This window comes from Coffea eugenioides, chromosome 2 (genome assembly GCF_003713205.1).
Source record: "Coffea eugenioides isolate CCC68of chromosome 2, Ceug_1.0, whole genome shotgun sequence".
Classification (NCBI taxonomy): domain Eukaryota; kingdom Viridiplantae; phylum Streptophyta; class Magnoliopsida; order Gentianales; family Rubiaceae; genus Coffea; species Coffea eugenioides.
In genome coordinates, this window is record NC_040036.1 from 6,780,677 (window position 1) to 6,804,773 (window position 24,097).

At 37.9% G+C, this 24,097-nt stretch overlaps 3 protein-coding genes across 4 annotated transcripts; 2 read left to right on the forward strand and 1 right to left on the reverse strand.

The window, feature by feature from the left end:
- The first annotated feature begins 8,264 nt into the window (after positions 1-8,264).
- Positions 8,265-10,001, forward strand: LOC113760479 (nematode resistance protein-like HSPRO2). The gene has a single exon (XM_027303065.1). It carries the CDS (start codon positions 8,368-8,370, stop codon positions 9,811-9,813), a length of 1,446 nt encoding a protein of 481 aa, XP_027158866.1. The 5' UTR covers positions 8,265-8,367; the 3' UTR covers positions 9,814-10,001.
- A 1,505-nt stretch (positions 10,002-11,506) lies between these two features.
- LOC113763698 lies at positions 11,507-15,225 on the forward strand. Of its 2 annotated transcripts, none has more exons than XM_027307597.1 (3): positions 11,507-11,922; positions 12,477-14,010; positions 14,686-14,794. In XM_027307597.1, the coding sequence occupies exons 2-3, from the start codon at positions 12,743-12,745 to the stop codon at positions 14,696-14,698; spliced, it is 1,281 nt and encodes a 426-aa protein (XP_027163398.1). In that variant the 5' UTR covers positions 11,507-11,922; positions 12,477-12,742; the 3' UTR covers positions 14,699-14,794. The 2 variants fall into 2 exon arrangements, with proteins under 2 accessions (XP_027163398.1, XP_027163397.1); XM_027307596.1 differs by having other exon boundaries at positions 11,510-11,922; positions 14,681-15,225.
- Positions 15,226-15,385: 160 nt separating this feature from the next.
- Positions 15,386-20,531, reverse strand: LOC113763798 (glycosyltransferase family 64 protein C4). Its single transcript, XM_027307741.1, has 5 exons — positions 19,877-20,531; positions 18,412-18,808; positions 16,873-17,036; positions 16,686-16,756; positions 15,386-15,950 (listed from the first exon to the last, which is right to left on the reverse strand). Exons 1-5 carry the CDS (start codon positions 20,080-20,082, stop codon positions 15,790-15,792), a joined length of 999 nt encoding a protein of 332 aa, XP_027163542.1. The 5' UTR covers positions 20,083-20,531; the 3' UTR covers positions 15,386-15,789.
- Positions 20,532-24,097: the final 3,566 nt, after the last annotated feature.

Here is a 24,097-nt window from a genome sequence, read left to right on the forward strand (position 1 = left end):
GTACTCGTTGACAAAGTTTTAAGCAAGGAATTTATACCTTAACAACACCGAATGGTTCGACCTCAAGCTATCGTTGATAAGATCCTCTTTGCTAGTAAGCTAGTACTGCTTTTGTAGGCTGATTGATGCCTTAAAGTTTTATCTAGAGGGGGAAAATTTAAAAGAACAAAGAAAAGAAACAAAAAGCTGATGCCTTAGGAGCTGCTGCTGTGATTCATGTTATTCTCCTCCTCCTCCTCCTCTCTCTCAGTTATGGAGTCAACCAACAAGCGTACAAGATTTTAACCGGTAAAGTTAATAGCTACAACTGTAAATTTCCTCTATATGTACTATATGCACCGGCAGGAAATTTCATCACCAAAGCTGCTATATCTTTTGAAGACCAAGAAAACTAAAGATTTTTGCTCATTTGGAGGGGGGCATCCAAAGCTTCAGCTTGTTGTTTTTGAAATGCTCATTTATTTCGTTCTCAAATGAAAGTAGTACAAGAAGTAGAATGATCAGCAAATATGCTGCTAGCTTAACACAAGACGAAGAATGTTGGATCCCTCCTCCGTGTCACATTACGCGATTGTAAAGTTCAACATGAGCATTTGCTCAAGAATTATACAGATTAATTATCTATTAACAAAATCCAATCATTTCAGTTTAAAAAAAAAAGAAAAAAAAAAGAAAAACAGGATGAGAAGTCTAGCTTTGCCCTGCCTTGCTTGTCTATTATTACAAGTGGGACTGCGTCAAATTGCACTGAAACTGAGAGTAGGATAACTTGTCTGCTTATAATTTCCACCTTTCGATGTTGTGCGGTCGTTACTGGTACCGAATATAATTGAGCCTGAAACTTTTCCACTGTTAGAGCTTAATCTTGATAATGTCATGTCGTACACCCGAAACGACTCCTAGTCAATTGGGTAACTAAAAAAACGCAATCACATCTTGATTTGATTTATGACAGTAATAAGAAAATTTAGCCATCGAAAGGTGGAAATTATCCCATGAGAAACTTTCTTGTTACAAGAAATCCAATGTTTGAAAATGAAGCAGTGGTGTCTTTGATTTATTGGGTTTTTTTTTTTCAAAAATAAAGTATATTTCGCATGTATATAATGTTCATGTACCGGACGGATGATGATCTGGTGAAAAGGGGATGTATACTAGAAGGGACTTTGTTCACGAACCATTCATGGTAATTGGAAAACCACATGTCCATGTCCTGGTGATATTACTCTATTAGATGCCCGAATGATAAGGTTGATTTCCTAATTTACGTCCAGAATCCATGCACAGTTCTGCCCTTTAGAGCAAGCAAACCGCTAAATTCAATGTATTTAGAATCGCTTAAGATCAAGAACGCAATACATGCATAGAATTGCGAATCTGTTATAGACCAATACAGTTGATTGAGGGAACCAATCCATAGCATCATGATGACAATTGACTTAGTGTATCCGTGGATTTGGTGCTTCATTTCTTCGGCCTTTTCCACCGAGCACGACAAGATTCTCCCATTTTGTGTGTTTGGATATACACAGACGTAGTATTTGAGATATCCTATTATTACTGTAGCTTTTTTTTTTATTTCTTTGGTGATACGACGTATATGAGATAAAAAAATGATCGTAAATATAAATTATATAAGTTGAAAAAGTGGGTTTATAATGGAAATGAACTGTTACTCGAGGGATAACTTTTGTTTAAAAAGAAAACGTTGCAAGATAGGAATTAAAGATCACAGAGTTACAGGCTGTGGACAACTTTTGGCCGAGACCAGCTGCCACAATTTGGCTTGACAATTTCGGTAAAAGGTATTTATATAGTAATACAATGCTAACATCGGATAACTACTGGAACATAACATGACATAGATTTAAAAACATGCTTCCTCAATAGGAACCAGCAGCTCATTTTGACTAACCCTAAAGCCAATCCAGCGTGACAAATGACAATTCACATTTGCGCTAATCCAATCCCATACACATATAATTGTTTTCCTTTTCCGCTTATTCGCGGATATGCGTTTTACCTTTTTCCTGTTGGTTCCCATTATCCATTCCCATGCATTGCATTTTAAAAATCTATATATATCAAATTATTACAGTAATTTTTTTTATAAAAATTTTAAAAAAATACAATTCAAACAAAGCGGTCATCACCGAGTCCCGTTTCGATTTGTGCAAAGAAAGATTTAAAAAACGCCATGGGAGTATGGAGCATGTCCCTAGAAGGGCTGTCAAACGAAGCAGAGACTTGTCTAGAAATCAAATCCAAAATGTCAAACACACCGCGTCAAAGCGTTAGGGGGATTAATTTAAGCACCGGACGCGGATCATAAGACCATTCTCATTCTTCAACTCCCAAGTTCGCATGGAAAGAACCAATAATACCACTAATTATTTATAAAATCAAACAAAAATTCTTTATACCTTAAAAAGATCAAGTAGTGGTGTCTAGTGTACAGAGTACGTCGGTTGGATAATAAATTGGCGGGGAATCCACGCGAGTATGGCGGGGCCAACCACCGGTGCTTCCCATTGAGTTAGGGTATGAGTGGATAAGCTGACGCCTGTCCGTATCCCGGCGTGCAAGCCAAACATACCGTTGAGACCCCAACCGCCAAATTGCCACGTGGAGACGTTGATTTTTGGAACCGCCAATCGTACCGTATGTGTACGTCCACATACGCACGACAGGTTGGAGGAACCCCCATCTAACATGATGGGGCTGTAGTAACACGTGATCACCATGCCGAACGTACATACAGACAACTTCACCTCCGGAGCAAGTCACATGTGAAATGGGTGGCGTGATTAGCTCATTAGTGAAGCTGGCTGGGCGGCTGGCTGGCTGGCTGGCTCTGGCTTAGTTGGAAAAAAAAAAATTGCCTATGAGAAGTCAACAAGTGGGAAAAGCCGGCGGGTGGGGTCTGGAGGTTTGAAGCGGTAAACGCGGAGATTGAGTCCAACTCGGTCGTTTGCCTTTTGCCCCCGCCTAAGTTTGAATGTTGGAGGAGCAGTGGATCTCTGGATTTGGGCAAGATAACGTTCGACTTGGAGGCTTATCCAAAACCAATGGAAATCATCAACTATGGTTTTCCTTTTCTTTGGAGGCAGCCGATTTGACATCCCCCAAACCCTCCACTCCCACCCTAGCCCCCCTACGGGAAAGATAAAGATTAATGATAATGAGACAACCCCTCATGATGTCGTTAATAACAAAATTGCCCCCCCGCCCAACTCCCACCAAAAACAAAAAAAAAGAGTTCAAGCAATGTTGTACGTCTAGTTATTTATTGATCAAATCATTCGATGCCAACTTCAGTATGACCTGGCGGTTATTACTCATTTAGAACTAAGAACACAATCGACAATGGACTTGCAACAATTATCCCCGTCATTTTGTCAACGATGATATTTGTACTCAAGACGGGATATGATCTCACGGAATTACTAGGAGATTTGTCAGATTCGGGAGATAGTACGAGTGTGTTTGGATTGTAAATTATTTGAGACAATTTCTGTAAAAAAATATTGTAACACTTTTTTGATATGATGTATGTGAGATAAAAAAATAATTGAAAAATATGTTAATGATACAAACAAATCAATGTGCATAAATAAAGTGTAAATAAAATAAAATAATTGACAATCCAAACACATTGATACTTGAATCCATTGTTGATGTTGTGGTAAGGAAAAGTTATTACCATCAACATTTCCGACTCCTTTTTAGGTTGTAGGTTAGTTCATCACTTGAGAATGCTAGTTTGGCACCAAAACAATTCGAAGTGTGTTTTGACAGGAAATTATTTGTTCAAATATATTTGTTTACATCATCATTACAATTTCTAATATACCTTTTTATCTTCTCAATTACTTTTTTATCTCACATACATCACATCACAAAAAATGATATAGTAAAAATATCTCAAATAACTTACAATCCAAACATTGAATATATTAGGAAGGGGGAGGGGGAGGCGGGGTACGAGGAAGGAAGGAGGTTCTACATACTTGCTTTGAAGATTCAAAGGACTATCCCATGGATTGGAGGTTTCTAGCAAAAGAAAATCTTAAGGTACGTCATGGAATGTATATTTTAAACTCAAATACATGTCATATAAAGAGAGGGGCGAAAATGTAATCTCAATACAGCCTAATAAGTCACATGGACTTGGGGGCAAAAGACAATACTCTGTTTTACAAACCAAATAAACAAACAAAAAGAAGGCCCCAATGTAGATTGATGTGACTCTTGAATCCAGAAACTGACTGACAAGAGCATCAACTTTGCACATTAAACATTCACAGGTCTCAAATGAAAAAGTACACTTGATTAATTAGAATAAGATTCAAAAAAAAAATCATTACTTAAACTGAATCTAATGCCTTTTCCGGGACCATTCTACATCCTTCGATATTTGTTTAATATCTCCAGCTAAAACGGATCATGATTAATAAAAAAAAAAATGTTTACATGCTGATCGAGATTTTCTAGAGTCTTTTTTTTTTGTTTGCATGGACAAATTTTTAAACAAATCTCATTTGAATAAAAATTGTATTACCACAAAGTGGAAAATTTCCACTACTTCGTAAATGAGATTATTTGAGACAAGTGTTACCCTTTTAACTTCATGCAAAAGCAATGTTTTAAAAGGTAAAAGTGTTGGATGGGGTGCTCTATATCCGTTCAAGTGGGATAACCACTGGGCCAATGGCTCAGTGGCCACTAGGGAGGGGCTTAAGTTCCTTCTTGGACTGTAGGTGAAAGTTCAAATATCACCTGCAGCGAAAAAAATCTAAGGATTGTGCCAGAGCACTCCCTTAGTTTAGTTGGGTCTGTATACCCACTAGCCCCCTATCACAGCCTCCTTAGACTCCCTCTCCCCCCTAAATTTGGAAAGAATAGGTTATACAAATGTATTGTTGCTGACACAAAAAAAAAAAGTGGGATGAAAACCTTGAGACATGAGGCGAAAACCCTATAAATCTTGAATTTTTTTATATTTATAAAATATAAGAAATATTACAAAAAATGCAAATAAATATAATAAAGATTGGGTAAGATAAAGGAAATGTTTAGAATTATATAATTACCTAACTTGTGAATTACCACTACAATGGTTTAAATTACTAACAGAGATATGTAGCCAAAAAAAAAAATACTAACACAAAACATTCATCTAAGCCAACGTTAGTCAAGTTGGGTTGAGGACTAGCTTCATTCCAAAAGAGTCTTCTAACTACTACATACATGATACATACAACTTACAAGTCGAGGTCAAAGAAAAGAAGTCTCATATCGCATTCATTAATGTTTCTTTACTCTCCGGTGAGTTTTGAATTTTGACTAAATATCAATTTTTTTGTGTTCTCCCGCTGGGCACGTTTTCTTCTGGGTTCGCATTCTTTTTGCTCGTAAGTCTTTGCGTTTGGTTCCCACTTTGAGCAAGTCTCCCTCTTTCTCAAACATGTGCGTTCTTTCGCTTTATATTTAGAAGGGGAGAGGTAGGGATGAAGAGACGATTGGAATTCGACATGGAGAGAAGTGTTTGCAGATTGGGGAGAGGATCAAGGATTTAGTGATTAGGGATTTTCGAGAGGAAATTAGAGATTTAATTTTAAAAAAATGGAAGAATTTGGGATTTCTTAACATATAAAAGGTTAAAAACCAAAACCAAGTAGAAAATCATAGAATAATTTAAGAGATGAATGCCTCCAACCTTAAGGATTAAAAGTCGTGCCCCAGCATATATCCTTTTAAGGATTTAGTGATTAGGTATTTTCGAGAGGAAATTAGACGGCATATCCTTGCGGGCATTCATGAAGCCGTTGGACGAGGAATTGACACCAAGAAAAAAAAAAAGAAAAAAGAAGCATTATCCTCCCTTTAGTCTGCTACATGAATTAAACAAATTGCATCTCATGCTTCTCTTTCAATGTTCAGGTTATGGTTGGATTGCTATTTTTTTAAGGTTTTTATAGCGATTTGATATGTATAAAATAAAAAAATAGTTGAAAAATTACAATTCAGACACGAATCGTAGATTTTAGATGTCAAACTATATCATCACACACTGTTGTGCCGAAAGAATTTCTTTTGGTCGGTGACAGTAGTTATAAGCATTGATCCTGAAAGGCGTGGAGTGCTTGAACCGCAAATTGTTTACTTTTAACATTCTTTGATTTTTTTTTGTTGGTTGGAAAATTTTGCTCAAGATGATAAGGGGGCGCTCTCTTTTATGAGATGACTTTTTGGTCGCATGCATCAGAAAGTAATTTCTAATCATATTAAGTAAAAAAATTCGAGTGTGTTTATATAAATCACTTGCCAACCAAAAAAGAAAAAAGAAAAACCAATTACCAACCCATATTAAATAAGTTTCGACAACTGCAAAAATACAAACTGTTCATAGTCACTTAAGTGGCTGATCAACCATCATGCCGAGAATATATGTAGCTGTTTTCAGTGGCTTTTTTTAATCGAGTTTCTACTCCTATCGGCTCCCCTTTCCTGTGGATTAGAATAGATTATGTTATATGAATGTTACCATTGCGACAAAAAAAAACAAAAAAACCATCATCCCACGACTGCTTCTCATTCCTCAAAAGTGAGAATGAAAAGGAAATTACTCCTTCCATTCCACAAAGATAGGCATGCTTTTATTTTTAAACAAATTAAGACAAGGAAGTTGACGCAGTCAAAACATTTAATTTGCTTCTTAATTTCTTATTAAATCTATTCATTAATACTAGTATTAGTGGTGTATTTATTGTTCCAATCAGAACATTTGATCAATGGAATAGCAAATTTGTTGATTAACACACACTTATTAAAAATGGATATAATTGTAAACTAATTATTCTTCTAAGAAAGAAATGAGCCTATAATTAATTGAGACAAATAAAAAAAAAAAGAAGAGGAAGTGAGCTTATTTTTAACGTGACGGCTTAAAAACACTTCTAGATGGAAATCTTGGAAACTTTCGAGTTCCAAAACCTTAGCGTAAACAGTCGGCTCTCGGGTGGAGTCGTTTTCGCCGGAAGGCGGAGACATTTCTACTTTGTAGTCGTTTTCAGTCTTCTTTAGCCAACGATGGCAGAAGCGTTAATCCAGACATAAACGTACCCAATATTCTACATGTCCACTTATGATGAGCTCTTCCAGAATCCAGAAGAATAAGGGAAGCATCCGATCCTAAGGCTGGATGAGGGATGCTGGATTGATTAATTCAAAGGAATAACAACGTTGTAATGAAACAACAAAAATTCTCAATCCCTAACAGTTCCATAGACTATTTGACCTTTTCATAGCCCCAATTGGTCAATACCAACACCTGGCAATCAACCAATGGGTTTATGCAGTCGCGAAGAAATAATCGTGCAAGGAAAAAATCGAATCAAGTCGAGCCGACCTCGAGCTCGAGCTCGAAAAAAAATAAAAAATAATTATTTTATTTTTAAAAAAATAAATAAAATAATATTTTTTCTTAATAAATAATAAATATTAAGGATATATACGTAATTTTACTATGAAAATAAAAAATAAAAAATATATATATATAATATACGTAATTTTATTATTAAATAAAAATAAAAATAAAAAAATATTTATATATACCCAAGCTCGCGAGCCAACGAACTTAATATTCTGAGCTCGAACTCGAGCTCGAGTTTGACTCGAGCCGGCTCGAGCTCGACTCGAGCTTGATTTCAGCGGCTCGATTCGTTTGCACCCCTACTTTTGACAAGCCCAAAAAAAAAAAAAAACAATTACGAAGAATGTTTGGGTGCCAATAGTTACAGCAGATATCCAAATAATTCCTCGTTGGTCAAAATTAAAATTAATCTACTTACATTGTAGTTGTTTATTTAATTTTATTGTCTGGCAAAATCAAATTGAAAATAGAAAAGTAAAAGGCATTATATATAGTACTAGTCAAGGACATAGTTCCAAGTTCCAAAAGGGGCAGTTTCGTCGACCGATCCAATTTGAACCTACTGTAGTAGGCAGTTTCGTCATTACCTTTTTTTTTTTTTTAAGCAAATTAATAAGTATATCCATGTATGGATAAGCTTCCCAAGCAGTAGTAATTATTAGCTGTATTACTAATTTTCTCCTTCCCACAAACCGAAGGAAAATCAATTTAAAAAAGCACACCGCCGCGCCTTTGAACTTCCGTCCCTCCTTTACCAGTTTCCACACGCCTTTCCTCTGTTCCTGTCTCCTTTCCTTGTGTCCTATAAATACCGTCCATCCTATCTCTCTCTCTCCATTCTCAAACCGAAAAAGCATCCCAAAAATTTTAACCAAATTTCATAAATTCTTCTTCCCATTTCGATTTTATAGAAGCGTTTAGTTTTATGAACAATGGTGGATTTGGATTGGAAAACAAAAATGATCTCATCCGATATACCAAGCACATCTCCTAGGCTTTCCAATATGCTTCAAATCTCCATACCTTCTAGTACTACACCAACCGTTCGGGTCGCCGATTTATCACCGGCTTCTGAGTCGGCTTGTTCGGCCTACGAGCACTACTTGCGACTTCCGGAGCTGAAAAAGCTGTGGAGCTCTCAAGATGTTCCCACCTGGAGAAACGAATCCATACTTAAACCGGCTCTGCAAGGCTTGGAGATTACTTTCCGGTTCATCTCAGCCGTTTTGTCCGACTCTAGACCCTACGCTAACCGGAGAGAATGGAGGCGGCGGCTGGAGTCTCTGGCCACCGGCCAGGTTGAGATTATAGCTTTGCTGTGCCAAGAAGGCGAGGAGGACTACAGGACGCGTGGCACCGCGCCGATTGTTGACCTGACATCGAATTCCGGCGTGTTGGTTCGCGAGAGCAGCTCCGCGGAGGTGTGGAAGCTCACCGGAGGAGATAATAAAACAGTGGTGAGCAGAGCGAGCGAGGCTAGCTTGCTGCCTCGCCTTGCCACGTGGCAGAAGTCGGAAGACGTCGCCCGGAAGATCCTCTACTCCATCGAGTGCGAGATGAGGAGCTGTCCTTATACTTTAGGCTTGGGCGAGCCGAATCTCTGCGGCAAGCCGAGCCTGGACTACGATCGCGTGTGCAAGCCGGCTGAGCTCCACGCCTTGAAAAGATCCCCGTCCGATCACATGAATCTTCAAAACTCTGAAAACCAAACGCTTTACAGCGTTCACCAAATCTTAGAATCATGGATCTACACGTCGGGGCAAATTTTGAAGAGAATCTCGGATCAAATCGAAGAAAGAGAGTTTGAGAGCGCCTCCAGTAATTGCTGGCTACTCGAGAAAATTTGGAATCTGTTGAGCCAAATCGAAGATCTCCATTTACTGATGGATCCGGACGACTTCCTCCGGCTGAAGAATCAACTGTCTATTAAAGCGACGTCGGAGAATGATTTGTTCTGCTTCAGGTCGAGAGAACTGGTTGACATAACCAAGTTCTCAAAAGATTTGAGGCACAAAGTGCCCTTCATTTTGGAGGTGGAGGTGGACCCCAAGGGAGGGCCGAGAATACAAGAGGCGGCCATGGAGTTGTACCGGAGGAAGAATGGGTTTGAGAGGATTCATTTGCTCCAGGGCTTGCAGGCGGTGGAGATGGCGGTTAAGAGGTTCTATTATTCGTATAAGCAGCTGCTGGTGGTGGTAATGGGAAGCGTGGAGGCGAAGGGGAACAAGGGCTTCGTTGGGGTGGATGCAGGGGATACATTGGCTCAGATATTTCTGGAGCCCACTTATTTTCCGAGTTTGGATGCTGCCAAGACGTTCTTGGGGGACTATTGGAGCCATGAACGCCGGTGGTGCAGTCCGGAGAGACGGAGGCAGTGAGCAGGGATATGTCCGTACGGGGCATGCTTGGATACCGATAATCACAAGTTCCATAATTATTATTTTATTAATAATTGCTGTGATATTGGATTGATTAATGTAATATACAAATTCTTGTGGAGCCGGATGAGAGTGATGTAAAATTTTGACACAACAGCTAAAATGAATTGTAGTAATTCCTTTCTCGACGACTCAAACTCCAATTTACAAATCAGCAGGTTCGGATCCTACCAGCTGCAGAATTAGATATTCGTTTGGTCACTTGACAAGGCGTGATCCCGATGTCGAGCCGTTGAATTTCCTTGGCTGTGGAGGAGCGTGTATCCAATCACTGCAAGAGGGACTGTGTCACAGTTACATACCCAATCAATAACATCAAACCCACTATTCTTAAAAGATTGGAATCCTAAAATGAGCACCACATCAAATTAATTAAAACAAGATGACATTCAAGTAAGAAGCAATAAAGCATCAAGTATTGCTAAAACCTTATAAATTTATTAATAACAATTCAAATACATAGATAAATCTTTGAGTCTTAACTTCTACTAACCTTAGACTTCAAAATTTTGAGACCAAATTTGAACCCAGACGAGAGTTGAGAGTGTTCTCTTCTTTCTCCTCCTAACAAGTTGTTCTAAGTTGATTGGGTTTGTTTGGACAACTTTGATTTCAAATAAAAAAATTTACTTCACAAATTTCAACCACCTTTTTATCTTTCTAATCACCTTTTTTCTCTCACATACATCACATCACAAAAAGTGCTACAGTAATTATCTCAAATAAATCATCCAAATAAACTCTTATCCAAATTGATTCTTTTTGATAATTTTTCAAGTTGTTGCTTCCTCTATTTTTGCTCCCTATTTTTAGTTTTTTTCTTCTTCGATGGTTTCTAACATTTTGTGTGCATCGTATTTTTTATTTAGCTACTCTTAAAATTTCTTTTCTTTATTTTAGTGGTACTCCCCATAAAAATTATGTTTCACTTAATGAACTTTAAGAACAGTTGAGAAGCACTTTGACTTGGTAGAAAATTATTTATCTAAATTGACTCTTAATTATTTATTGCATTATGAACTTTTTGATTATTTGATATTGACTCTGCTATATTTCTTTAGAATGGGGCAAAGATCCAAACTTACTACACAACCATATGGATTTTTCAAAAATCAATTGACCCTACTTGGAGCGACATAGGTCCGCCAGTGTCTATCACAATTGCTTGTTTTTATTTCTTTCTGTTGCCCATTCCCGGTTCTTTCTTTGGTGATGCGTATTGAGGTCGATCATACATAAAATGGTCGATATGTGGTATTGATCGTTGTTTTAACCCGTGGTTTTGTTCAACCGTCTAAGATTGGATTGGTCCTACAATCTATGGACTTTCACCCATCAAGCGAATTGGATTTTGTTTCCTTAATTTATGGACTTTAACCCACGAAGAGAATTGGATTTCATTTCCTCCAATTTTCTTTTGAGGAACAATTTGATCTAATAATTCAAAACCAAAGCCTTCACTGAATCTTGTCCTTGAATATTTGTAGCAAACAGTAGTGGTCGATATATGAGGCTGGGTTAAAGCCCAGAACAGCTTCATGAAGCCCAAACTTAGGCATGTCCAATGTTGAAAGGGCTATCTTAAGCAACAAGTGCGGGTGCCAAAAGGTTTCTTTTCCCCTCAGCCCTCGTCACCTGCCTAAGGACTCGCAACTGTGGAACCGACTTTTCCTAGTAGCAGTACTATTTTTAAGGAGTCCGCTCAGTTTCTGTGTTTCTGCTGCATCTCCCGTTTTCCAATTCCATCACGGAGTTGAGTTTTAGTATGCACACGTTGCAAACCTCTCCGAACTCCAAACTGCAAAGCTTCTCATAAGTCATATCTCTGTCTCTCTCTCTCTCTCTCACCCACAAACACACAAATAACGACGCGTCATCAAATTTGACGTCCTTCTTCTTCTGTTGAGCATTCATCAATCAGATCCCAGGCCAACTTCCTGCGTTTCTTCCACTGCTTTCTGATTCAAGCACTACTACCCATCCATCGAGGGCTTTCTGTTCTAGACGTGGTCCTTTTTTCTTTTTCCTCAACGATCACTACTATCTCCGGTAAGCTGATGAAGTTTCGGGGATAAAGTCCCCCCTTTTTTTTCTTTCTTTTTTGGCTCTTTTTGATTATTTTGGTACGGAGAAGGAGCATCATTGTCGCAGGGCATGGGTTGGAAGATTCATTTTGTGGGGTTTTTTTTTTAACATTTATGAAATATGTAAAAAGATTAACGCTGTGTGCAAGACTGAATAGGGATCACTCGTTGGAACCACAGTTTGTATTTGGAAAATTTCTGCCAAGAGCTGCCCTTGTTACTTTTTTTTCCTTTTAAAGTTCCATTAACGAGTCTGTAAAACTCTACTGGAAAGTTATGCACGTAAATTAAAGGTTTCCTCATAGGAACTGAGCTGTTTCCCTTCACAACCAGTCCTTTTCAATCATGGGGAAAAATTGTCAAGTTTGCTCCTTTTCTGGAACGTGCTTCCCCCCAACGCGTTTGACGTTGGACGAAGGGAGCGCAGCACTAGACAATAATAGACATACACGTACATTATCTTTGACGAAATTGATTGCGGTACTAATTGTGGCACTGCTTTTTATCTGCTTGTCACAGGTGGGGTCATTATCAGAGCAAACCAAATCAAAGTTCTCTAGTCTACTGCCCCCCTCTATTTCAAGATCGGATAAAGATCAAAAGGCCAGCTGGGCTTTAGTTTAGAGATTGGGAAAAAAGACACTTTTTTCACGCGATTCTTATTGTTTCCTACGTTGACTGACTTTGTGTATTACTAAGATATAGTAATATCACTCTCATCTCGCTTGAATTGAACCCCTAGACTCCTTTGTTCTTTCTTGCCTGTAATTGGTGATCAAAACAGTATGAGGAAGCTCCACATCAGTCCAGTTGGTGTGGACGTTCCACACCAAGCATTCTCCCCCATCACTAATCGTTCTTTTGCTTCAGCTCCTTCAATGAAAGAGAGGAAAGCGGATCAGTCCATTGCCTGCCAAAATTTTCTTTCCGGTTCCTTTATATCAAGAAAGTTCAACAAGTCTCTCAATTTCAACAAACGTGCTTCTATAGCTCACAGAATGAAAAGGTCTTGCAGTGCAAACTTGGATGAAGTCTTTGGGGATCACAATGCAGAAGGGTTAGCTCAAGGCTTCAGTTCGGAAGATAGAGGACGAACGTTTTCTCAAAATTCGTCATGGCAGTCGCATATTGATTTCTTGGAGCCTACAACGCTTGGAATAATGCCAGAGCCACCCGATTGGCCAGAGAGGGATTTAATACTGTGGGCAGATATTGAACAAAGAGCTAAGAGCTTTGATCTTCCCCTATCGCTTAGGATGATTAAAAAGAAGCACCAAAGAGAAGAAGCGTTAAAAGGGGTGGGAGAATTGGCTAGTTCCTCGATGACAAAGGCCTTCTCCTCGACGGTATTTATCATAGTTGAGCTGCAGAGCTATGCATTACAGATGAGGGAAGCATTGTGCAATGAAGATTTAAAGGTGATAATTTCTAAAGTTCAGAGAGACATGCATTTATCATTCGTCTGGCTGTTTCAGCAAGTTTTTTCACCAACACCAGCCTTGATGGTCTGTATGATGAGCCTTTTAGCAGAATTTGGTGTATATTCAACATCACAGGCTTGTTTGTATGGATCATTATCTAGAACCACGGAAGAGTTGGGATCAATTCTACATGCTCAAAGCGATAATTTGTCAGTGGCTTCAACAAATTTTGATAATTATGGAGTTGGCTGGGAAGCTAATTCAGTAATAAATGGCAGAAACGAAGACTCAAGTTATATATCAACATCTAGAAAGCATTTAATGGCAGATCCTGAAGAACTTTTGCAGGTTGGCAATCAAGAATTCAGAAGTGCGGCAGAGGTGTCGCTGTGGAATTCTCTTCTGGATCAAGCAACGAGAATGCAACCAGGTCCAGGCGAGATGGTTCTTAATCATGATGTGTTGCAAAAGTTTGTATCTCCACTATCTGTGGAGATAGAACCTGATGACTACATGGAATATCATAGGACTGATCTTACGTACCAGATGGGGTTGTCTCAGGATCCTGATAATCCACTTTTGCTCTGCAATTATGCACAATTTCTACGCCTTGTTGCTCATGATTATGACAGGTGATTTTCTCAAAACATATATTGCATCCGGTTGGTAGACACTATTGATTCTGCTGGAATTTGTTTTTGCTCGTTAATATTTCTCATTAAAATCACGAGCAAGTAAAGTATGTATTATTAGCTACTGTATTAACCAATTATGACTCATCATGCTATGCCATTACTAAAACCAAACATCACATCAGTTACTAAAATTTTCTCTCTTTCTTTGTTTTTCCCCCCTTCTTTTGGAGCCAGAAAGAACTTTTCATTTGTAAAGAAGATCAGCTATTAAAATTTTCTCTTCCTACTTGGGCCAAATATTTATTTCTATGCAGTAATGGACATAAACCACCTGCCTAGATCCATCTCATGCTTGTCATTGGTTTTAGTTTATAAAACAGCTATCTTATAGGTCTTTTATTTTTGTGTTACTTTGTTCTTTTGTCACGGCTAACATAAGACTGGTGATTATGAAGAAACAGTCCCTCTTTAGCTTATCCAATTTGCAAGGTGGCTAGGTCCAATTTACATTGAAGATTCATGTTGCATAAGATCCTTTTTTACCTCATGTTACGAAGTTTTAGCTCAGCCATGACTTTAAGGCCTGTGAGAGCAATGAATGTGAAAATTTGCCACGCTAAGCCTCGGAAAATGAAGTGTCTGACTTTCTCTTCATCGACTTTGACAGGGCAGAAGAGTGTTTTAAGCGAGCAATCCAGGTGGAGCCTCTGGATGCTGAATCCCTAGGCCGGTATGCCGACTTTTTGTGGATAGTTAGAGAGGACTTCTGGAGAGCAGAAGATACATATCTACAAGCCCTATCAATTGAGCCAGAGAATTCTTATCTTGCATCCAAATATGCCAATTTCCTATGGAACACTGGTGGCGAAGAAACTTGTTTTCCTCTTGATGCTTCTAACAGCAGCAGCAGCAGAGATTCAAATATGTAATTAAGTCGTTTCCGAGTGAGAATCAAGTATATACAAACCTCAGAAGTTTCACAACACTCCCTGAGGATGACTATAAGTAATCGTTAAACAGCAGGACTGGATATAGTCAATATGATTAACAAGGAGAAGAAGAGAAGCTCAGCATCTAACAGTATTGAAGGGAGATATTCCCTTGGAAGTGTACTAGGGAGTTGATCTATGGCTGAGAGGTAGAGTTCCTTGTAATGCTGTGGCCTGTAGAAATAAACATTTGCTAATTATAATTAGATAGAGACACCCCAGACAGCCGCATGTGCAAAATCCTCCTCATTTGAGCTGTACAATGACCACTTTTTATTATTGCCAAAATTTTCAACTGAAGCAAATGCTCAAAAGTTTCTGAAAAATGAAAGATATGATGACATGCAAAAGATTATAAAACAAAACTGCATTTAGACAAAAACTAGGCAAATAAAGCAGCATTTTACTGAGCCAATGTCGATACACTGTTTCAATTTAACTTTGAGGGGTTAAGATACAAGAAAACCCCTCCATAATTAGAGTATCAATTTAACTTCGAGGGGTTAAGATACAAGAAAACCCCTCCATAATTAATAAGGCAACTATACTGGGGAGATAATGTACTTCCCCTCTGGCTCTTTCACAAGGATGATTTCTGACCTAAGTCCTAAAAGAATGTTGCTAAACTAAAATTTTCCTTCTACATTTGGTAACCATGTGGAAAGTGGATACTATTACAAAAAGACGCTTACAACAATTGACTTAGGAAGATGATTATGTGGCAAAGAACCACACAAGATAGAAAATAAAAGGAACGAAGCCATCATCACTAACATTGCCAACTCCATCACCAAAACCAACTGCTTCGACTATCAACAGCTTTCACTGAAGTTGGTACTAAGGGCATGTGCCCATATTCAGCTACAAACCTATTAACACATTCTGTCCTCCTATTGCTGTGACCTCCCAAACTACTGATCCCTGTGGAACCAATCTCATATATCTTGCCTGGATTAACACGAGAAGACGAATATCAAGAAAAGTCTCTAAAGTAAATGATTTGAAAATAATGTTCTTCAGTAGCAGAATGAAACTCAATAAATGACATTGCAAAGTCAACACATATTCTAAGTCAAACATGAACAATGTAGTAAAAATCAAAATTGTTTAATTCGATAATTGACAAGATTGGTCATGTAAACAAAAACAAAGAAAATTAACAGGCTATGTTATGACAGCAAAAAATTCTGGCAGACCACTGTTTTCAACTAAGTATTAGAGTAACATCTCTACAAGATTTTTTTTTTTTTTTTTGGTGCAGAGAACTTAACCTGTGCTAACTGCATTATCAGCGTTACTATGCATTATTGGCAACTCTTAAGTAGTGTGATCCTATGCAGGTCACAGCACCCGTGATACAATTCTCCAAGGATAGGGATTTAGTTACCAGCCAGATACATCCATATTACATACAGAGGCAAACAGAGTCACAGAACAAGATACCTTATAGAAGTCTAGTAAGACTGAACCAAACTTGGTATTGTTGTTTACTAGAGTGATCTTTTGCAGCCTCAACCAGGACAAATGTTAATTTTCTGGTTGAAAGTCTGTGTGTTGATTGAACATGTGGGAGGGTGGAGGGGCATACCATGAGACGGACAAGGTAGAGCAATAAATTTGAAAAAGCAGGCTGAACTAGAAGATAAGACACGGATGAAAAGTTGCCTGACAAGCTTCACTTACCTCTTACCCATATTGGGGGAACACCAGTAGCATTTGCAACTAAGAAAGACATTGCGATATCTTCACAATTCCTGTTCATTCAATTGAATATAGTTAACTTTGGTAAACAACAGAGCAGCAGGAACAAAATAAGAGAGACAAACATCAGATGAAGCATGGAAGAAAATTTCTTGGATTGAACAAGAACCTGTTTGTGGTCACATATTCTCGAATCGATGCAGGCATTTGATAAGTATACAAACTAAGATACTTCTGGTGGAAGAAGGCCGCTTTCGAAAGAACCATACTGTATGTTCCAATCCACCAAACAGACCACCATCCTCCATAAGTGAATTGGTCAGAGTTGCCTTTCTGCATGACAACTTCATGCTTTAATAACAATACAAGTAATACTCAAAGATGCACCTGGTTTTTCTTCTTTCCCAAGCACCCCTCCCCCACCTCCTCCCTGCCCCGTTTTAAAGGGGGGAAAAATAAATGCACCAAGTGCGTCAATCAGAATTGGAAAAATTTCCATGTTAGGATGAGTAAAGTAGTATTTTACCAATAAAAAAATAGCTACACAACCACAAGATGAATGGAATATGTCCATTTTAAAAGACAGAATAAGTTTACTGACAAGAAAAGTTCAAGCAATCACTAGTCAAAACCACATACTATGGATCAAAGAATTTATAGGAGTCATGATTTTAGAATGAAAACAACTGCAGTCTAAGATGCAGAATACGAGACATACTCCAGCTGCTCAAAGGCCCAAAAAATTTCACACGAAACAATAAAAACATCTAATTCAGCTCCTAGACATAAGTGAAGTGTAATTACTAGAGCATCCCAAGCGCAGGTGACGCAAAGGGTTATTGACTGGCCAATTGATCACCAAGAGTCAAGTATTAAACAAACTTTGCAGCACAACAAAAATTAACATCAGATTCTGTGTAAATTTGATAGTTCCCCATTTAGTAGATAAGGTATTTAGAATTGTAGTTTTGGTACAAGATGTCATTTTGAGTAACCAAGAAGGACAAGTTCAATTACTTCAAAAAATTTGCATGCTTGCAGAAGTTCTAGCAATATCAAAAACTTATCTTGTTTAGCTAAAATTCTTCAGTAACATAACAGGAGAAATCTTCTCCTATTCCAATAATATAGAACAAGAATATAACTTCTTCGGTCTGAATTTATTTTCACTTCTGGTATCAACTGAGACAATGTATTTGCTCCTTGAGGCAACTCTAATGAACCAAACCTTAATATTGTTGATAAAGTTTTTAGTTTCATGGATTCAAAACATCCTTATTTGGGGATGGACGAAAAGTTTTCCTTCCAATTCCAGGTAACAAGGAACATGTAAAAGTTGATGATAGTTTTCGTCAACATGTTTATTCTACTTTGACAAACACTACTATGTTCCACGAGTTAAATTAGAACAATATTATCAAATACTACCATAGCAAAGGAGCACAAAAGGCAGGACATACAAAAAAGAGAAAGTTAGCCTTTTCCTCTCCAAAAATTTATATCAAGCATGTTCCATTTCCATATATATTCGTCTCTCTCTCCCTCTCTCTGTCATGCACAAACACACACAATCTACGATGTAGATATCTCTGCATACAGATCTGTTGTAATGTACAAAGTTACATTCACCGCTGCAGAATAAGGATAATTCTAGTTTCAAATGGTAGCCGCTTGTCAAAATAAAAAATGAAAAAAGGAGAAGACATACCGATCTGTCAACCCAATGCATACGTGGTACAAACCCCACCATTGTATCAGGTGCACTTTGCCAAATGCTAAAAGCCAATTCAACTGATGAGCATGGGAATATGACATCATCATCAATCGAAAATAGAGCATCTGTCTTCAAATTCTTGATCTCTTTGAACCTATTGTTCAAACTGTCTTCCCTATTGATGTCAAATTTCAGTTCAATTTGTTGACCATCTCTGGAGTTTGATTCTATGACATGGTTTAAATATTTAATAAGAGAAACGGAGGGAGGATCAGGCTCGCTCCAGACTATGTGTATAGAAGTAAGCCCAGGACATGATGCATAATGAGAAATGGATTGTTTCAAGAGATCATTTCTCTTCCATGTATTAATCAACAAAGCATATCCTTTCCTGTAGACATCATGAAACACAGCATTAGAACCAACCACAACTTCTGGTAATCATGGCAAGAAAGCAAGAATAAACTGTGTAGGGGAAGCCAAGTAAGTCATAATGGACAAGCGATATGAATATGAATGTCAGCATATAATCACAACGAGTAATACTTTGACCAATGTCACAACTTATATTTAACTCAACCCTAATAAATTTGCTTCTGTTCTGCCAAATCCAGACAGAAGTATTTCTCAAACTCTAAGTTTGAAGTCTCTGTTGTTAATGAATATAGACCTAGCTCCCGCTCATACGGTTATACCAGCTACCTATGTTCTCTAGCACATCTGATCTGATAACCAAAAAGAGCTTCTCAACATCTGAAAGAGCTTTCGGCTAGGTTGTCATTACTTTAAAGACATTACACGTGTATCCGGTGGGAGCTAATTCTAATACTATATAAAATCCAGTGAAAGAATACCATTTTCTCTGTGTCGAAAAGCACGGAAATAATTGGACCAGCTGTTCTTGGTAAGATTAGACGACCAAAGAGCAAATTTGACCAAACTTTCAAAATCCCCAAGCAGCATAACTACAGAATTACAGTTGTTCATGTTTAAATGCCTATGCAAAGTGGCAAAGGATCTAAAAATGAACTGGGCGATGCAAACTAACTGCAGTATTATTAGAAGCCAGATCTCACTTAAGCAATGTAATCATTGAAATAACGCAAGCCGTCGTGCAAATGACAGTTAAATAGACACAGCCATTGCCGTCTCTATTTACATCTAGCACCACCGCAAAAGAATCAGCCATACAGAGCATTAATCATCTCCATATAGATTTTCAAATTCAGAGAGAGAGAGAGAGAAGCAAGCAATTATGACTTTATTCTGCCTTAGATTTACAGGCATAAGCAGCAAGAACGAATTAATACGTATGCAGAATTACTAAATTCCTAGAGTATTTATGACTAACATAAATTTGGAAACAACGCAAGAAATGAATGCTTATTTCTAGCAATAAATGACAATTATCAATAGAAAATTTATCTGAAGAAATGACTGCACGATTCTTCAGGCAGACCTCGGAAGGGAAGGATGACCGAGATGAGCCGTGTGGCTCTGTTTCCATCCCATAAACGACGCCGCACGGCTGGCGAACGCAATCACAACGAAGACGATACAACAAGATAGCAACAGCTTGATCTTAACAGATCCAATCGCCGAGATCGCTCCTTGCCGGAAGGTCCGACGGCTGAAAAGGCTGGACCTGGAAATCATAGCCGTCATGTTCGATAACACGAAAGTCGGGAATTTTGTTAATCCTCTCCAACTTGCCCTCGAGGGACTCGCCACCGATCCGAGTCCCGAAGGACACGAACTCAGCAGCGAGTCGACTCAGTGCTTGCCATTGTCTTCCTCATACATTCCACGAAAGTGACAAAAACGGTGGGGGGGGGGGGGGTTTTAGGTGCGATGGACGGCAATGATGAGTGAGCTCGGGGGGTTCGTTGGTTCAGGCGTGGTGGTTGGACGGTGGTGATTTCGTCATTTTCACAACGAGGAGCACACGTGCATGTGTGGAACACAATGGAGGATTGTCTTTTTATTTTATTTTATTTTATTTTGGCAGCAATGGAGGATTGTCTGAAACGCAGTTAGTTGTAGTGGGAAAAAAGATCAGAAGCGGACACAGAGCGGACAAGCGGGGCGGGGGCCGGGGCCGGGGGAGGGAATATATTTGCAACCTTTTTCTGTTTAACAATGGGTGGGAGAATGGAGAATTTGCGTGTGGAGGAGGGAGTTGGTTTTAATTGGTTTTAATCGTTGGATATTTTCGGGAAGTTATTCATCATTCCATATGCTTTGATTCCCCTTTTTAGCAGCATTTATCTGTTCGTTGATGTGGTGGTTATCTTATCTTTATCTAATTTCGGCTAAAATATTCACCGTCTAAAACTAATCATGTTGCTTAAAAAACCCCAAAAAAAAAGAGTCAAATTGTTTTATTTTTTTTCAATAAAAAGAGAAAGACATGTGGTTCTGTAGTAAAAAAATAGGGATAAGCATGCAGCATGCTAGATAGATTTTAATTACAAGTCTACAAATATATATATATATATATATATATATATATATTCCTATTCCTGAACAAAGAGAGCAATCAACAATGTTATGGTCTAGCAGTTGAAAGTAGAAACAAAGTGGGTAACCAACAAGTAATAACTAGCACAAATAAATAACACATACATACATACAAGCATTTGGATTGGATCGGTCAAAACTGTATTCATCCAAGATATATATATATATATATATATATATTTTTTTGGTGAAAAGCTATGCCTACATTCAACATTTTCAACCTCATGTCTCAAACTAACCTGCAAAACTAGCGATATTTCTTGCTATTATACTCTTCGAAATCAACAAGATCAAGTAAGTTGTGAATTACAAAATCCTTCAAGCTAGAAATCATACGTTTTTGTTAAAGAGTTCTTCCCGCCTTGTCTCATTATCACAACACGAACAATTGAAGTATCAAATGATTCCAGAAAATGCCTGAATCCTTAAACAAGGCCAATGAACAGTCGGCTACAGAAGCATTCGTGCACTTCATCTCCTTTCACCTTGATATTATCAAGTTTTGATCTTGTATGGAGTATGGCAAACTAGATATAGGGCATCTTTAGTAAGTACACCTACTTGGATTGCAGATCGCCATATTTGAACCGTTAGCTGAACTAATTGCGTACAAGTTTCTTCTTTTGTGACCATTTGCTTGAGGGCAAGAGCTTCGTGTATATTTACCAAAACAATCATAATCATAATAGTACTCTAAGAATTTAAAAAAAAAAAAAAAATCATCGTGAATGAGGAGGCACATCGAGCACCGTTAGCAGTGGGACCTGGACGCCGGACCTTTTTGGCCTTCGGATTCAAGTCTCCACTTTCTTGACGCTTTCCCCAACTTCGAATTGAGGAAGGCCAGAGTTGAGTTGCATTCATTTATATTTTTTGTTTTTATAAACCGTATTCTCAATATGTAAAAACTACATAAATTCAAAATTACCATACTTTCTTTGTGAAAATATTAGCATAAAATTTTTTTTGGCGATTTGGGTATTTGTGTTAGGCATCCACTTAAAATTTTTTTTTTGTACGTGAAAATATATTTGAGAGAATTTATGTATCAAAATCTATTAATTAATATATTGGATCATATTGGGTCATGGGTTTGAGATGACCCAACTCAAAATTAACCCAATCTAAAGTTGGACGGGTTGGGTGTAACCCATTTAAATGAAAACCCAATATTAACCAACCCAAACTCCGTCCAACCCGCCCAATTGCCAGGTATAATAATTAGTGGCTCTGGACCATTTTACTTCCCTTGGCGCCACCAAGTCTATTATGGTTCTTTTATCACCACTAATAAAATCCTTGGTGCCACTTAATCAGTGACAATTTTATGCCACTCCTTCATCCGATGCCAGATATTCAATTAATTTAAATTAAAATTAAATATCAAGTGATAATTTAAATTGATTGGACATTTGACATAATTCCAAGGACGGTGCTGAATTGCCATCCAGAAAGTGACATCGAGAATTTCAATTGAAGTTGCCACCAACCTTGATTATTCGTTGTATCCTACTTAGTCATACATAATTAGTGGCTCTGGACCATTTTAGTTCCCTTAGTCTACGAGAGAGGCTAAATTCCCGCATTGTATAAGTTCCAGCGCTGATGATATAAATCATAAATGCATTTAGTTAGAAGGGTTACAAACTAAGGGACGTTTGGTAAATAAGTATAAAGGCCATGAATAGACATCAAAGTTAATACTAATACATACATTTATTGTTTGATGGACTATTATAAGAATTATTTAATAGAATGAAAGTGTAAGATATTATTTCCTATAAGAGCTTAGGTTTGAAATTAACTATTCCATTGAATGAAACTCATTCCACTTCCAAATCAAACAAGCAAAGGCAAATGATCAAAACCCGTGCTCATAGTAAGGTCTATAATTTTGATCTAGATTCTGATTACGGAATACGAACGAACCAAACACTTCCTTAATCTTTCAAACTTCCGTGCTCTCCAAGACAATTACTTGCGTTTACCGGAAATAAAACGGTTCTGATGTTTATATCTGTGTACAAGAACTGAGTTCTTATTAGTAGAAATCTTTTCTTTTTCCTGTGTTTATATCCTGTTTTTACTTCTCAACCGAATCCAAAAGATCCAATCTCTGCGCATTCAAATGGCAGAAGATGATCAAAGATTATTGTCGTATAAAAACGACTTACAAAAGAATTTAGGCAACGAATCACTTCGAGAAATGAACTAAAAGACGTTTTAGAAGTTAAAAGGCATTCTTAGGAGCCTACAAAGACGTAAAACTCCTTTCAAAAGGCCACTCATCGAAATCAATAGAGTTGAAAATTGAAATGCCTCTTTCACTTTAATGCTTATTAATATGTTAGGGCTGTAGATGGCTTAAGCCATGTCATGACGCATGTTTTGTTTGGTGTATCATTCTGCTTGTGTGTGTAGATGCTTTTGGCAAGTAAGATAATCAAAATTGAAATAATTTATTGTTCAATTATCAACCTAAAGAGGTGCGAAATTGTACGATGACGTGTATGCTTCTAATGGTATCTTATCTAAGTACGGACTAATTATTTTTCTTAGTACGGAATAATTATTGGTTGGACGGTTTAGGGCTTTCGGCGGAGCCTTGGAACGCACAGCATTATCTGGGCACACACAGCATTACCTGGGCACATAGCCAACTAGCCAGGCATGTTAGTTAATTACATCATAAAACTGCATCGGCCTGGTAATTGGTGGAGGGTTAATCAGCAACTGAAGTTGACGTCGCCATATTTAGTAGCAAGAGTTTTTGCTGTAACGAAATAGAACGAGATCTTATATATAATCGTCAAAGTGCACGAATCGTGACCAATCATGTAGATTTGGCCAGCGCAGAAAATCTAATAGCACATTGACTCCATGAATGAGGGGAAATAAAAATAATTGAATTATAGTATAGCATCAGCAAATATGTAACCCCCAAAAAGGATAAATATACAATGGTCCATACTCCATAAGAACATCCATCGTGTACGAAAGACTAACCGATCGTTTCTAAGATAATCTCTGCGATCACCAACCTGTCCTTGGCTCAGAAGATGATCTCCGAATTTAGAACCAATTGTCCCTCACAAAAACGAAAGGGGAAAAGAAAAAGAAAAGAGTTTTAGAATCGAATTGTTGAGGCCGGAAAAATTGT

Bases quoted from the DNA above. Each gene is read 5' to 3' on its own strand.
- LOC113760479 (XM_027303065.1), top strand. From the start codon at position 8,368: ATGGTGGATTTGGATTGGAAAACAAAAATGATCTCATCCGATATACCA.
- LOC113763798 (XM_027307741.1), bottom strand. From the start codon at position 20,082: ATGACGGCTATGATTTCCAGGTCCAGCCTTTTCAGCCGTCGGACCTTC. The intron at 16,757-16,872 runs GTTCTTGTTCAA...TTGAATGAACAG, and splicing joins GAATATGTGACCACAAACAG to GAATTGTGAAGATATCGCAA. The intron at 15,951-16,685 runs GTAAGTGAAGCT...GTGTTAATCCAG, and splicing joins TCCCCCAATATGGGTAAGAG to GCAAGATATATGAGATTGGT.
- LOC113763698 (XM_027307596.1), top strand. From the start codon at position 12,743: ATGAGGAAGCTCCACATCAGTCCAGTTGGTGTGGACGTTCCACACCAA. The intron at 14,011-14,680 runs GTGATTTTCTCA...CGACTTTGACAG, and splicing joins GTTGCTCATGATTATGACAG to GGCAGAAGAGTGTTTTAAGC.